We start from the raw sequence: 15,950 nt of genomic DNA on the forward strand, positions 1-15,950 counted from the left end.
TACCATTAAAAATAGACAATTTCATAGAAACAGGAGGTGATGCTTGGTTCATAACAGACAGCCAAATCATCACTGGACTGTATGTTACACTGATCTGATACTTTTATCCAAAGCAACATAGCACCTACTCTCAGTGGCCACTTTATTGGGAACATCAGTCTTATAGGTGCATTTTATAAGTGTACAATTAGAGTCTAGCCCATCGGTTACCACTGATAGTTTGTCAGCTATCTTCTACCCTGTTAATCTCTGGTCAGTTTCTTACCACAGCACCACTACTGATTGGATAATACCAGGGTGGCAGACCATTCTTAGCAGAGCAATGACACTGCCAAGGTAGTGGCATGGTAGGTGGTGTTGTGCTGGCACGAGTGGATTACAGACTTCAGTGCTGCTAGAGCCTTAGTGCCCTGTATGATTCTCTTGTCTCTGTATGATTCTCTTGTCAAAACAATGAATTAGGGCTACTCCCCCTGCCTTGTAAGAACTAGTATGAGTTACAACGTTATTCTCAAATCCAATAACACATTTCTCATGAAGTGGACCAAGACCAAGCATGCAGCACCACAGTGCAGGTGTATGTCATTAGGACAGGTATGTGCTTTGAGAAGGATCTTACCTGAGATGCGCACCTGTGCCACGGCTCCGTCGCCACCCTCGCTGTGAGCTCTCACCTCCACCAAGTAATCTCCGTTCTTCAGCATGGGCAGGTCTATGGACTGCTTACCTGTGGTGTACAGAATTCCAGTGCTGTGGCCCTCCTGCCTGTGCAGAACCTGGAGCAAAAGGGTGCACAATGAGGGTTTGCTTGTAGGAATGGGCTTTATGCTTATCTAAAGGTCCAGGAGACAAACAAATCAGTTAAGGATCACAGCAGATGAAGGAACAATAGGAAAAATATCAGTGACTAAAATTATCAATGGTTGCAGTATTATGATGGTATTTTTAAAATATACTGAAAAAATACATATGTAAATGTATTCAAAAAGCTGATTTCACTTAACCCATTTAAAAAATGCTGCAATATTTCATTTTTAAAACTCACTCAAACAGTAAAGCAATTATTAAAGTTTGAAATGGTATGACTAACAGGGTTTTATACTGTGGTATGTCATTAAAACCTATATTTCTCCCATCCTTAGTCACACCAATCCAGGTCATGTGAAGCATCTACACACGCATTTGATCACAAGACTTTACAGTTAAACTGGTATAAAGTTTAACTGCCCTGACTGTGCGACACTGCCAACTACCCATTTAATCGTCCACAAAATGATTTCACGCAAGGTCCGTCTCAGCCCTCCTCTGTCTGTACCTTGTAGCAGTCCACTGTGGACTCATTGGCTAAAGGTTCTACGTGCTCCCAGGCGATGTTGACCGATGTCCCACTGGAGTTCATCTTTGTGCTGATGATTTTTGGAGGGCGGCTAGGTGCTGAGAGGAGAGGCAGGGTATAAGGCATCATCATGTGTGTGGTCTGCTAAGACAATTAATGAGCTCTTCAAAGAGACCTCTAAGTGCTCTGGGTTTGTTTAGGAAAATGAAAAGTGTATATAAGCAAGTTTGGTTTCTTTGCTTGGCTAATCGCTTCTCCCTTGTTTTGTATGCATGTGCAAATGGAGCGCGTGTGGTAAGCATGCCGCTCACGAGCTTTCTTGGTGTAGATCTCGTATCGTTTGCTGGCAGGGCCATATCCCGCGCCATTGAAGGCACGCACTTCAATGATGTAGAGGGAGTTAGGCTTCATGTTATCCAGGCGTGTCTGGTTCTCCCTGCTGGAAATGCGCAGAGTTGACGCCTCGTTCTCCATTAACTTTCTCCAGTACTTCACCTGCCACAGGGCACCACCAGGTCGTACACTGAGTTCTAAATAGTTACTGTGACATAGTAACATTTTATGTATAAATTAATGGAATATGGCTAATACTACTTTAAAAAATGGTTTCTTTAATGTAGTTATTGTCATTTAACTGCTGTACAACAAAAATGACCTGAGTAAAGGTGAGTAGGATATCATCACTTGCTTGGAACATTTTCATTCTAGACATGAGAATCAAACTCACCTGATAGCCCTCGACTGTCTGCTGTGCAATGGGCAGCCACCCGACAATGGCCTCAGTCGCTGACAAGGTTCTGGCATCTACAATGATGGGGGCCTCTGAGGGCACTGAGACCAGACAGGAAGATCCATGTCAGACCAAACGAAAGCATGCCCACAAACCTGGGGCATGAACTGATGAACCATAATTTTGGTTTATCCATTCAAGCATGCTAGGCGCCCATGGAGCTATGTAAGGACCATTCAAACTGCTATGCAGATAGTAAAGCCATCTGTAATCACTGATTTTTGTGACTCCCTCTCCCACTCTCCTCTCACACTGGCTCTCCATCTGGGCATGGTTCCCAACAATGTGTTAGAGCACACAGCTAGTTCTGCCCTATCGCTTTCCAACATCACAGTGGGTTACCAGGGCAACAGAATCACGATACTCAGGGAAAAACATCAGGTGGAATGCTGTCATGGCTGTCTGTCACTGTGCATTAATAAGTGGGTTAAATGTTGAGCTTCACTTCAGACCAAATTCCAAATGGAGATAAGAGCCCAGACAGTGGATGCTCCTAATCACACCAATGACTTGGGTGAGGTGAGTATGCTGAGTAAGTGAATGAGTGGTTACACTGGTCTGTGTAGTACAAGAGGTTAGTGAGGTAGATGTCTGAAGTCAAAACAAGCATTGAAACAGTTTTGATAACTGTACACAAAATCTACACACTGCTGTAGGTTGAAGTTAAATAAGATACTCTGTAGCAGAAGTAGATTTATAGGAAAGCCATATTTCCCAGTGTATGAGTGCCTTCTTTGGTCATGCCTGTTTAGTCCTGTTATTGGCTAAAACACACTTCTCTTTCCTAAGGGTGAATGCTTAATTCAATTGGTGCTACTAAAACACCAAATATCAGAAGCTCAAGGGTACATACAAACTGAGCCAAGGCCTGCTTCTGATACCCACCATCCTGAGCCGAGAATATGCCAGAGGTCAGACTGTAGGGTCCCTCTCCTTTACTGTTGAAAGCCTTTACTTTCACATCAAACTTTGTGGCCGGGGGAATAGTGGGGTCCTTATGGATGTAACGTCTGGCCTGAGGATCAGCCACAGTCACTTTATGCCACTGATTGCTATCGTGAGGCTTAAAAGCGATGATGTAACCAAAGTTACTCCCATAGTAGTACTGAGGCTGCACAGGCTGGGGGGAAAGCAGATATCATAGAGTCAGGGCCTCACATGCATAAAATCTCTCTTTAACAGATACAAAATTAAACAACATTTAAACCTTAAACAGTGGGGACAGGCAATTACAAAAATAAATCCATCCTGATACCTACCGTCCATGTGATGATGAGCTCTCTGTTTGTTCCCCCACCTCCTCCTACATCTGAAGGCGCCACCATAGGAACTTAAATAAGAGAAGAATATGAGACTCTGCATTTCCAGTGGGACTCTACAAACAGCTGGGCACATTAACAGTGCCAGTCAATACAAAGTCTGTTTCAGTATTGGATAAATGCATAATGTCATTTTTATTAGTAGTGCTACTGCCAGCAGCTTAATGTTAATACAAACTTTTAATTATTTGAAGTGATAACACTGACTAAACAATTCTCCTCCATCTTAAATCTTAAATCTCCTCCAGTAAATCTAGAGTTTTGTCCAGACATGTGCTATTTGTAATTATTCTCAAGAGTAGTTTATTGCACATGATTATATGATTTGAATACCGAGAGAGAAAAACTATATTTGTGCAATACTAAGAAAACCATGAACATACTTGCTTCTAGTGTCGTAGTTTTAGGTGAAGGGTTGCTGGGTTCTCCTGTACCCAACGTGTTTGTAGCAATGATCCGAAACTCATACTCGGTCCATGGAATCAGGTCAACCACTGTGGCCATTTCTGCGTTGCCTTCAACATTATGTGGGGCTAAGAAGACAGAATTATGGGCCACTGTAGAATGTAAACCTTACTAGAAACAGCTTAAGTCCAAACTGGTATCTTAAAGTAACATGTATTATGGCAAATAATCATTTTCATTTAACAAACTAATCATTTACGACACTAAAACATGGCTACACATCACTTGTGGTCCAAACAAAGTTGCATGAACAAAAAGCAGGAACATCTCAAAGATCATGTTAAGACAGAATAACATACAGTAAAGCAGGGTTTAGTGGGGCTACCCACTTTTTGTTAAAAAGGAAAAAAAACTATAATCTAAACATGTCACTTTAAGCATTCCCTCAGCTTCATGTACCCACAGGTAGTGGCATCTCTCCAGTCCTCCTGGGTTCGGATCTCTCTGTATTGGATGGTGTATTTGGAGATGGGACTGAGGTTGTCTGAACCCTGGCTCCAGAGCAGTCTGACAGACTTCACCCCAACCTCCTCCACGCGCACCCCACCCGGAGGTCCAGGAGGCCCTGACGGTGGAACAGGAGAGCAGGCGGCTCAGCATAATCCGCCTTCCCAGCCTGAACAGCCTGAGCATAGATCTGTCCCCCTTCTCGCCACTGTTCTTTTTCCTGAAAATAATTACAGCCTAAAATAGTTGAAGGAAATTTATAAAGTTGACTCTCCCCTTTGCTTCCAACATTCTAGTTCAGAGCGATAAATAATAACTGGTGCTGAGGAGTTTGTGCTTGAGGTCTAAAGCACGTTACCCACTTCCTATATATGTACTGTAATATATCTGACCAAGCCACTGGAGTTGATTTCAATGGCCATTAACATCCTGTAAATCAAACATGAACCCTAAGTGGAAGCTTTGTCATCCATTATTTCTCTGTTTATTTTCTTTTGTGCAATTTTACCTTTTCCTCCCACAGGAGTGAAAATATCATGTAATAGAAAAGCCAGACTGTTATAGATGGAGCCAGACTGTTCTAGCCAGACTGTTCTAGAACCCACAGTCACAGACATAAAGGAAGCAAGAACTGGTCTATAAATGTTTGCCATTTTCAAGCAAAAGACTGCAGGAGATGTTCTTGCAAATGATGTATTATAGTATATAAGTATATGAAGTATTATACTGTATTTCTTTCGCCCCCAAATACATCACTAATTGAAGGAAATGAATGAGGAGGGATCCACATGTCACATCAACAAACCAGCATCTTTAAACTACTGCTGAGAATTAGCTGCTTGCCTATTGCTAGTTTTGAGTTGTATTTGAGCTGGTTTTTGAGTTGTCCATTGTTTGTTCCTTACTAAGCTTTGACGTATTCTGTAAAAACAGATATCAAAGGATGACATAACTGCTGAAGGTCTCAGATGGCTTCAGGGCAGTAACAGCATGAGTCATATTGGATTTACAATGAGAATGAATGCCACACTAACAGCTCAACAAGTCATGTACTTTCATCCCTCATCATAATCCTTGACTCAATAATGAAAGATTTAAACAGAACATATCTTATTACACAAATTATTTGGCCAGCTCTCCCACAGGCAAAATACAAGCACACCCTGTTCTGAACAGCAGCATGCAGGGAGTATTTAAAAAGTGTGAGAAAGATCAAACATGAGAAAAAAGGAAGAGGCTGACGATTCCCGTTATAGCCAGTACTCTTGTGGGTCGTGTGGTACAAAACAGTCCGGATATTACTAGGAAACCTATTCTTCCACTGACCTTCCTTTCCAAGATTTCCTCCACCTAAAGCATTTAGCCTAGCTGTTATTAATGGTATTTATTTTGCAGTTTGCTCTAAACCCGAGACTGCATTTTGGTCACTGGCACACTGTTGTTTCCCATTAGCAACAGTAAATGTCTAAGAAAAGTTACTGTGTGGCAAAATCTGTTTGTACCAATTGTGCAGAAGTGGTCAGATCTGTTCCGACAGCCTTGTAACCACAGAGGAATAAAGAAAAAACCTAACAGATGGCAGAAAAAAATTAGGTAACCCTCGATAACTTGACATCTCTCAACTACATATGGCATTTGAAAGAATTTGAAATTTCCCGCTAAAACCCCTTTCCCTGATGAAAAAGACTGACCATAATTTTATCTCTCTCTGCAGTTGGTCTTGGTCCAAAACAGACAGCTTTTATGCTTGTTTGTTTGTTTGTGTGTGTGTGTGTGTGTGTGTGTGTGTGTGTGTGTGTGTGTGTGTGTGTGTGTGTGTGTGAGAGAGAGAGAGAGTTAGTATGCCTGAGCATTTGTGAGCATTTTGACATTGGCAGAATGTGGTATCTAGGCTGACAAACTTGTCCAGTCTAAAGCAGTAGTGTGGTGTGTTTACTCTGTTTACTCTGTGTTTGATTTATACCTCATTACCCTCCTCTGCCCTACAGCATAGAAGCCATGCACTAAACCCAGTGAAGGCCACACTCGCAGCTCGGCATTGGCATAGATCACTCCATGGCGGTTCTCAGCAATGCATTGATACATCCCAGAGTCATCAAATGTCAAGTCTGTGAAATGCAACTCATGCTTGCCATACTGCCAGGAGTGAATAAGCAAAACACAGTATATATTTAATTCTTCAATACAACAGAATCATGCTGATTCTTGTTTCAAGTGTTTCTAAGTGTCAAACTCTGCACAGTGAACTGCACTCTGAGGTAATATAGAAACAATTCTAAAAGCATTAATCATTCAATATGACGGGTACTCCTTACTATAGTTAGGGAATATCTAATCATTCAAGTGGAGAATTTCTTTATTCCCTTCTAAAATGTCTCTATTAACAACCTTTGTACCCTCCTCTGCCCTACAGCATGGAAGCCATGCACTAAACCCAGTGAAGGCCATTACTCGGTCTTCACTGCGCCTTAGAGTTCATGTTAGGGAATTCAGTTGATTGATACAGTTTTATAATGGAAACACACTCAAATTTGTCCTGTTTATCAGGACTTATCCATTGTTACCACCTTTGATATTCTTAAAGTTTTTAAAGTAAAATATCAAGTGCAGTCCAAAGAAATTCAAATAGAAGATACAGATACATAAACTCTTATCCCCCTTAAAATAGAGGATACAGATACATAAACCCTTATCCCCCTTAAAATAGAGGATACAGATACATAAACCCTTATCCCCCTTAAAATAGAGGATACAGGTACATAAACCCTTAACCCCCTTAAAATAGAGGATACAGATATATAAACCCTCGTCCCCCTTAAAATAGAGGATACAGGTACATAAACCCTTATCCCCTTTAAAATAGAGGATACAGATACATAAACCCTTAACCCCCTTAAAATAGAGGATACAGATACATAAACCCTTAACCCCCTTAAAATAGAGGCTACAGGTACATAAACCCTTATCCCCCTTAAAATAGAGGATACAGATACATAAACCCTTAACCCCCTTAAAATAGAGGATACAGGTACATAAACCCTTATCCCCCTTAAAATAGAGGATACAGGTACATAAACCCTTATCCCCCTTAAAATAGAGGATACAGATACATAAACCCTCATCCCCCTTTAAAATAGAGGATACAGGTACATAAACCCTTAGCCCCCTTAAAATAGAGGATACAGGTACATAAACCCTTATCCCCCTTAAAATAGAGGATACAGATACATAAACCCTTAACCCCCTTAAAATAGAGGCTACAGGTACATAAACCCTTAACCCCCTTAAAATAGAGGATACAGGTACATAAACCCTTAACCCCCTTAAAATAGAGGATACAGGTACATAAACCCTTATCCCCCTTAAAATAGAGGATACAGGTACATAAACCCTTAACCCCCTTAAAATAGAGGATACAGATATATAAACCCTCGTCCCCCTTAAAATAGAGGATACAGGTACATAAACCCTTATCCCCTTTAAAATAGAGGATACAGATACATAAACCCTTAACCCCCTTAAAATAGAGGATACAGATACATAAACCCTTAACCCCCTTAAAATAGAGGCTACAGGTACATAAACCCTTATCCCCCTTAAAATAGAGGATACAGATACATAAACCCTTAACCCCCTTAAAATAGAGGATACAGGTACATAAACCCTTATCCCCCTTAAAATAGAGGATACAGGTACATAAACCCTTATCCCCCTTAAAATAGAGGATACAGATACATAAACCCTCATCCCCCTTTAAAATAGAGGATACAGGTACATAAACCCTTAGCCCCCTTAAAATAGAGGATACAGGTACATAAACCCTTATCCCCCTTAAAATAGAGGATACAGATACATAAACCCTTAACCCCCTTAAAATAGAGGCTACAGGTACACAAACCCTTAACCCCCTTAAAATAGAGGATACAGGTACATAAACCCTTAACCCCCTTAAAATAGAGGATACAGGTACATAAACCCTTATCCCCCTTAAAATAGAGGATACAGGTACATAAACCCTTATCCCCCTTAAAATAGAGGATACAGATACATAAACCCTCATCCCCCTTTAAAATAGAGGATACAGGTACATAAACCCTTAGCCCCCTTAAAATAGAGGATACAGGTACATAAACCCTTATCCCCTTAAAATAGAGGATACAGATACATAAATCCTTATCCCCCTTAAAATAGAGGATACAGGTACATAAACCCTTATCCCCTTAAAATAGAGGATACAGGTACATAAACCCTTATCCCCCTTAAAATAGAGGATACAGGTACATAAACCCTTAACCCCATTAACATAGAGGATACAGGTACATAAACTTTTATCCCCCTCTTTCTACCCTCTCTGACAACACTTACATGTCATCAGTGTGTGACATGGTACGACAAATACATTTCATCTAAATAGTGGAGTGGTAAGGAGGATTTCATCCTACTGTACAGTACATAAAAAGATGGTGATTGCTTTCATTCCATTCAAAGGAAAGTGTGTGTGTGTGTGTGTGTGTGTGTGTGTGTGTGTGTTCAGGGGGTTTTGGGGACTTGTACCTCTCACCACCAGGTCTGCGGAGGCAGTGACATTGTCCACAGGTGTCTGGGCTGTGCAGGTGTAGCGGCCAGCATGCTTCAGCTGTGTGTTCTTAATCAGAAGCTCACAGCTCGATGTGCCTGCTTGGCCGTCCTGCTCGCGCGCACACACACACACACACACACACACACACACACGTTCAGATCAAAGAGTGCAGCTGTAATCTCATATCAGTTCAGACTGATGTTTAGAATGATATGCATTCCATTTGTTAATAAGTGGCAAATGGTGCACTCCTCAGACATTATAATCAGTGGCAGTGAACAATAAGAATTAAGAAAAAGGCTGAACAAAAGGCTAAACACCACAATATCAGTATCTACACTGTAAGTGGCAAGAAAATCACCATAAGAACTATTTCCTTATTAGATTCTGAAATTGAGGAGAATTCAATTAAATGTCATCAATCACTTCATCTTTGTGTTTAGCACAGTACACCATGCTGCCCTGCTGCAACATTAACAACATGAAGAGTTTAGGCAAGGCAAGGCAGGCTTATTTATGTAGCACATCTCACACACAAAGCAATTCAAGGTGAATAGAAAAGATGAAGAGGGAATTTAATTAAAAATAATAAAATCATAGAATTATTTAAAAAGAAAAAGAAACAAGCAAATTAACTTACATTAGTCTAAACAACAAATTAAAAGTGGAATCCTAAGCCTAAGAATTTAAAGTGCAGTACTAAGGTGCTGAGGAAATAAAGTCTCCGAGCCCCACTTTAGGGACAAGTATGGGCGAAGGAAGTAGGAGTGAGACCATCATCCAACATTATTCCATCAGCCAACATTATTCCATCATCCATCATTAGTCCATCATCCATCATTAGTCCATCAGATTACACACCAAGGTGGTTTACTGAGAATGAATGAATGGGCCAATCACTCTTCAGGTCCAGAAGGACAACACCATTAGTCATGCCTTTCAGAAGCTTGCCTTGCCTCCTTTTAAACTAAACACTTGATTTTTTATATAAACAGACATTTTATTGTAGAAAGCTATAATGAGCACCTTCAGAAAAGGATTTTCAACCCTTTAAGATATGTAGGACATATGGTATATTCTTCCAAAGCTGTACTACCCACTATAGTATAGAATAGTGTAGAAAGAACACTGATAGTATAGCTAGAACAACAAATTTTGTGTAGTTTACACACATTATAATATCTACACTGTGGCTACAAACCCTGTTACATTATGTCTACAAACCCTGTAACTATGTTTCTCACCATGACATGCTGGTAGTACTCCTTTCATCTATGTTTCTCACCATAACGAACTGGTAGTACTCGATTAGCCTGTGTTTCTCACCATGACACGATGGTAGTACTCTCCTTCCCTGTCAAAGTCAATGGTCTGGCCGTTAAGTGACCAGATGAAGGTGAGGTCCAGGATGGTGTCATGTGACGCAGCACACTGGATCGTGGCATTTTCACCCACACTCACATCAGCATTAGAGGGTGCCAGAGTGATCTTGGTGGCGTCTGAGAAATACAGTGTAAGTCATTTTAACCCTTTTCCTTCCATTTAACAGGTACACAGCATTTTGATGATTGGAGAGACAGTAAGTAAGTCACAGTAAAGAACCTACTGTTTCTACTGCATTGCTTCTGAAAATACTGAAGAGACTGTATTGTGTGTTTTGGGCCAGCAGAGGGCAGAATTGGGTCATACAGCAGTCACAGTAAACAGTATTCACTAAGTAGCAAGATTATCCACACTTAATTTAAAATCTCCACCCAATACCCATAGGTTATTACCAACAAAAGAAGATATTAAAGATGGAATTAAGAATTAAAAGGATATTTTACTGTTTCTCTCTCTCCATCTCCTTATCTGTATGATGTACTGTATACACATGCACATGGTCAACATGAAAACAAACATTCTGAACATGAATGATAAGATCTATTACAATATCTATTTTATTTATTTATTAACTTTATATTTATCTAAATTCTAATATTTTGCATATTATCTGGCACAACACTGTGGACAGCGGTAGCTTAGTGGTTAAGGTATTTGACTTGTCATAGGAAGGTTGCCAGTTCAAGTGCTGCCAAGCTGCAACTGTTGGGCCACAGAGCAAGGCCTTCAACTCTCAATTGTTCAAGTTCTGTTCAGTCATAATTGTAAGATACTTTGAATAAAGATGTCAGGTAGATGTGGGCATTGTCAAGTTTATCTTTCTCAGCAAATATTGAGTGTTGGTGTCAGTAAAGACAACTGACACACAACTGTCTATTCAAGTATTAACTGAATCTGGCAAGGCTGCTCACCACAGCATGGTTAAGAATATTATTTAATCTTTCAGCTCAAGCTATAATATCTAAGCACTGCTAAGTTTTCTGTTACAGTACATAACTGTGCTATCCATGACAAGAGCATAGCTCTGTGTAGTGTAGGTCCTCACCTGTGACTGTGAGAGACCCTGTGCTGTTGGCTTTCCCTCTGTCATTCTCAGCGAAGCAAGTATATTTCCCTTCATCCGACTTAGTAACATTGCGAATCTCCAGACTGCCGTCTTCCCAAATGAAAATCCTGCCGTAATATTTCAGTTTATTAATTCATACAGTTTATTAATTCCAACTCGTACTTTCACATACTTGACTTTTCCACATGTGGTGATAGTTCCATAATGGAATAGAACAGTACTGTATATGAAAAAGGAACAGCAGCGTGACAGGGAACAAGCAGATGTGATACCTGCTAGAGTTGGAGAGAAGCTCCGTTCCTTTGCTCCAGGAGAATGTGGGTCTGGGCGCTGCTCTGGGTTTGCACTCGATCACCACACGCCCGTTCTTTGGCCCCAACAGCCTCTGTTTCACTGGGTTCAACTCGAACAAGGGAGTGCTCGCTATAACAACAAACATTGCCGAATCATCAGAGTTTGATGTATATGTTAACTGTATGACAGGGCTAAACGTCTTTTACTGAAGATATATGCATGCAAGCAGCAATGGCAAGAATGAACAAAGGTGATTATCTCAAGACTTTGCTTTCCAAAGTGAATTGTGACCCCTCGCTGACTTCTGAAAAACATTAGGTCAAGATGGACTTGTGACTTACCGAACACCCGCAGCTCGGCATTGGCATAGATCACTCCGTGGCGGTTCTCAGCAATGCATTGATACATCCCAGAGTCATCAAATGTCAAGTCTGTGAAATGCAACTCATGCTTGCCATACTGCCAGGAGTGAATAAGCAAAACACAGTATATATTTAATTCTTCAATATAACAGAATCATGCTGATTCTTGTTTCAAGTGTTTCTAAGTGTCAAACTCTGCACAGTGAACTGCACTCTGAGGTAATATAGAAACAATTCTAAAAGCATTAATCATTCAATATGACGGGTACTCCTTACTATAGTTAGGGAATATCTAATCATTCAAGTGGAGAATTTCTTTATTCCCTTCTAAAATGTCTCTATTAACAACCTTTGTACGAGATTGCAAATATTACCTGACATCACCTGGAGTTCAGGAAGCACCCATAGTGTTAAAGTGACAATGCCTGTGAGATAACGAGGCTGATTTGAATGAAAAGTGTTCTGCGGGTGGTCCCTGCTGTGTTATGCCTCTTGCATACACTCTTAGGCTTCTGGAGAAGAACTGCTTGTTGCCATGGGAGTTATGTAATAGTGTGGGCAGCCACTCCAACCCGAGATGGGCCTACAGCTTGACTCACTGACTGTGCTCTGCTTGAAAAAACTGAGTGCCAACAATCAAATGCCTTCAGCCAGACCTACACCAAAACATATTTTTAAAAAACAACAATCAAACCCTAGGTGTTGATGTGTTTATGTTAATTTGCAATTACTGGCAAGTTATACCCTTCACTTTCTGAACCCTTTTGGCAACAGCCAACATAAGGACCTTTGTGTTTGTTGCGGAACATTGGAACACCTCTAGTGCAACCTGGACTTGATTCAGGAAGGGTAGTGCCAGTACCAGTGCCATGGAAAAGCCCCTCAGGGCCCTGGACACAAGAGGGATTTAAAAGCCATACCTCCCGGCCGTTCTTCAGGAAGCTTACATGGGGTTTGGGCTTCCCTGTGGCGAGGCAGGACATGGTATAGTCACTGCTAATGTCCTGCTCACTGCTGCTGATGTGTTCCAGCCACTTTGGAGAAGCTGTATGGGAGAAACAATAGATCAGAAATCACGGCTAAGAAAAGATACAATACCAAATATACCTGAAAAGAGACTGCATATTGTGATGACTCTTCTTTGAACTTTTCTAACTTTTCAGTTTTTATACTGCAGTATCTTTAAAATATGTGTATACTTGTTATTCTAAATGTTACTATAATTTGACACAATTTGACTACCCTCACTAATAAACAATTGTGAGAAATAATGAATAAATGGGCTATAAATATGATCTTCATAAAAATAAGTGGTGGTATCAATTTTTTATTTTATTTATTTGTTTATTTGTGAAGAGCAGTGATTTCATCAATGGTAGCCTGGTCTAGTAATTTTCCTTATGGTAAACCCATGAACAACCATGAATATATCTTGTGGTAGATTTATGAAAATAAAATATCAAGATACATCTCCAGGCCCTTCACAGTTATTTACCTCTCACCCTTGGCTTCACAACAGCTAGAATTTTATGGGAGGCCTTTGCAGTGATCTATGCAGTGTCCATCTACAGAAGACTAACACAATTTCTAATGGTAGTTAAAAGCCATTCATGCAGAATTGGACATTCTTTCAAAAGCTTCACAAACTTTTCCTAAGATATATAAATACAACAAGCAAACAAATTTTACACTTTTGTTTAATTCACAAAAAGGCCACCAAACTGAGATCAAGGGTAATTCACAAGCATTGGATGACAAAAAACTGTTTTTTGCAAATTTCTCTAAAAGCAAATAAAAAAACATTTTTAAAAATTGCCTGAGAACAATCTTTATAGATGGACCCAAGTGAATCACATTATAGCCTCATAACTGATGCATCAATCTGAATTAATATGTTGTTACATCCCCAGCATATATAATGCATTTATCTAATACACTTGTTCCGTCCCACATGGACTTTATCTTACTTCACCTCATCCTCTGCAGAAAACAATGTTCATTTAAACTGCCTCCAAAAGTTCAGCAATCAGCATCAACATTGCCATAAAATCTCTGCTTTAGGCAGTTTTTGCCACCTCTACATTAAAGCCAAGGCTGTGCTAAGCACTGCAGTGCCGAGTTGCTTTTTCCTTCCCCTCAGCAGGAGCCCTACCTTCCACATGGAGGTGGGCCTTGTGCCAGTCCTTGCCCTTGGAGTTGAGCGCCTCACACTCATAGACGCCCTCGTCCTCATACTGCACGTTAAGGAGCTGCAGGACCCCCCCTGCCATGAGGATCTCATGGTTGGCTGGCAACGCTCCATCCACCTTCCTCCAGCGGATCTGCGGGATGGGGCTGAGGATGGCACAGTTCCACACCAGGCGTGGGCCAACACATACACACCAAGCTTGTTGTTGGTTTTTATAGTGTGTCTTTTAAACATTATATGAAGCAAATGAGTCTAGAAAAGAATACATTTTTTGCTGGCATCTGGAAGGCCATCCATGTTTAGTTCACTGACATCAGTTTAAGTAAGTATAGGAACAGAAGTAAAAAGATTCTCTAATGGCACTTACTTTCCCAATGCGAAACACTCCAGGCTGATGTTCTGACCGACCAGTGCATATGTGTCTGGGAATTTCACTTTGATATCAGCTGGGTACTTCCGAATGGGACCTAGAGGAGACAGCATATGCTATCACTCTGCTGGGACACCTGTTTTCACAAGCCCTCTCCTGAGTCTAACTCTGTCACCAAACCCATATCACCCATACACCAAAGAAACGCCTAGTGATGACCTCCTCTTTTGCTCTTTTTAAATATTACACTTGGTTTAGGGCATTTCAGCTCCAAATCTTTGGCTGTGGCAGACAGCTCAAACCTGCTGTATAAAACACCCTGACATACATACACTGACATACATGCACATACACACAGCCAAGTGTACTTCTAAATATGAGGCAACACGAAGCCCAAGGGTTGTTCTACAGGAATGATCATAGGCAAGCATATGCATATGAAAGTGCTTTAGATGTGGAGGAGCCATGTTGGAGGGAGGAACCAAGTGAGAGGGAGGAGCTGAATTGGAATTTGCCTGGAATTCTCACTGGCCAAGGAAAACAAAGCCTGCCTGCTTCTTTTCAGACACACTATTGGTGCATAAATGGCCCCGTCTCAGGACCCAAACAAGGAATAATTGATGGACCCACAAAAGGACCTCTAGGGAACAGCAATGACTGACTCCTTTCCAAATGTTCTTGTCTTTATACTGTCCTTCACAACTCTGTCAAGCTTTATACAAACAAGCTCACATACACAAAAGACTCTTACACTGTGGCTTCTGCCTCAGAGGTAAAAATATAATCAACATCTGTCCAGACTGTGTCGCCTAGAAAAACCACACAAAAGCACTACAATGACACCTTAGTGATCTAATCACGCTAAAGTTATATATTTTAAAAGAATACAATAAAATAACTGTCAACTGCAATACTCTCACTTAAACAGCACATTGTCTGTGTACCATATACTGTAATGTGTTAATGGTTAATATTTCAAAGTCAGCAAGCATTGATTTGGTTGCTTAGACATCCTGGGCACTACCATTGCTTATCTCACCCCACTATGAGCTGAGATAACTTTTCATTGCTTTAATAAACAGAACAGGCAGCAGCTTACGCTCAGCTAAGGGGACCAGGGGGATGAACTTGCTGAAGACGCTTTTAGCGATGGAGGGACTGGTCATGGTCACAAAACATGAGTAGTTGCCACTGTCTGAGGCCTCAACTTTCGAGATGTAGAGGTTCCCTGTGGTCTGAGATACAAAGCGCCGCTTATCCAGGGAGATGAAGATGGGGAACTCATTCAGCATCCAGCGAAAGGAAAGATCATCTAAACCGGGGAGAAGAAAAAAGTCAAGATTTCAGGAAT

The 15,950-nt window shown here is 40.8% G+C and overlaps 1 protein-coding gene across 8 annotated transcripts in view; it reads right to left on the bottom strand.

The window, feature by feature from the left end:
- The window catches only part of cntn1a (contactin 1a), a 54,367-nt gene that overhangs the window by 1,191 nt on the left and 37,226 nt on the right, over positions 1-15,950 (bottom strand). For 6 of the 8 annotated variants that reach the window (XM_081712197.1, XM_081712196.1, XM_035523533.2 and 3 more), the window contains exons 7-23: positions 15,699-15,911; positions 14,597-14,696; positions 14,194-14,375; positions 12,962-13,086; positions 12,021-12,138; positions 11,658-11,808; positions 11,365-11,492; positions 10,263-10,435; positions 8,912-9,044; positions 4,314-4,475; positions 3,829-3,978; positions 3,386-3,456; positions 3,012-3,246; positions 2,064-2,167; positions 1,648-1,831; positions 1,316-1,434; positions 620-776 (exon numbers count right to left, since the gene is read on the bottom strand). In XM_081712197.1, coding sequence (XP_081568323.1) covers positions 620-776; positions 1,316-1,434; positions 1,648-1,831; positions 2,064-2,167; positions 3,012-3,246; positions 3,386-3,456; positions 3,829-3,978; positions 4,314-4,475; positions 8,912-9,044; positions 10,263-10,435; positions 11,365-11,492; positions 11,658-11,808; positions 12,021-12,138; positions 12,962-13,086; positions 14,194-14,375; positions 14,597-14,696; positions 15,699-15,911 — 2,505 coding nt within the window. Of the gene's footprint in view, positions 1-619; positions 777-1,315; positions 1,435-1,647; positions 1,832-2,063; positions 2,168-3,011; positions 3,247-3,385; positions 3,457-3,828; positions 3,979-4,313; positions 4,578-8,911; positions 9,045-10,262; positions 10,436-11,364; positions 11,493-11,657; positions 11,809-12,020; positions 12,139-12,961; positions 13,087-14,193; positions 14,376-14,596; positions 14,697-15,698; positions 15,912-15,950 lie in introns of those variants that run through there. The other 2 variants (XR_014123132.1, XM_081712198.1) reach the window with 2 other exon arrangements.

The sequence above is a fragment of the Electrophorus electricus genome, chromosome 4, assembly GCF_041902795.1.
Source record: "Electrophorus electricus isolate QZ-2024a chromosome 4, ASM4190279v1, whole genome shotgun sequence".
Lineage (NCBI taxonomy): Eukaryota > Metazoa > Chordata > Actinopteri > Gymnotiformes > Gymnotidae > Electrophorus > Electrophorus electricus.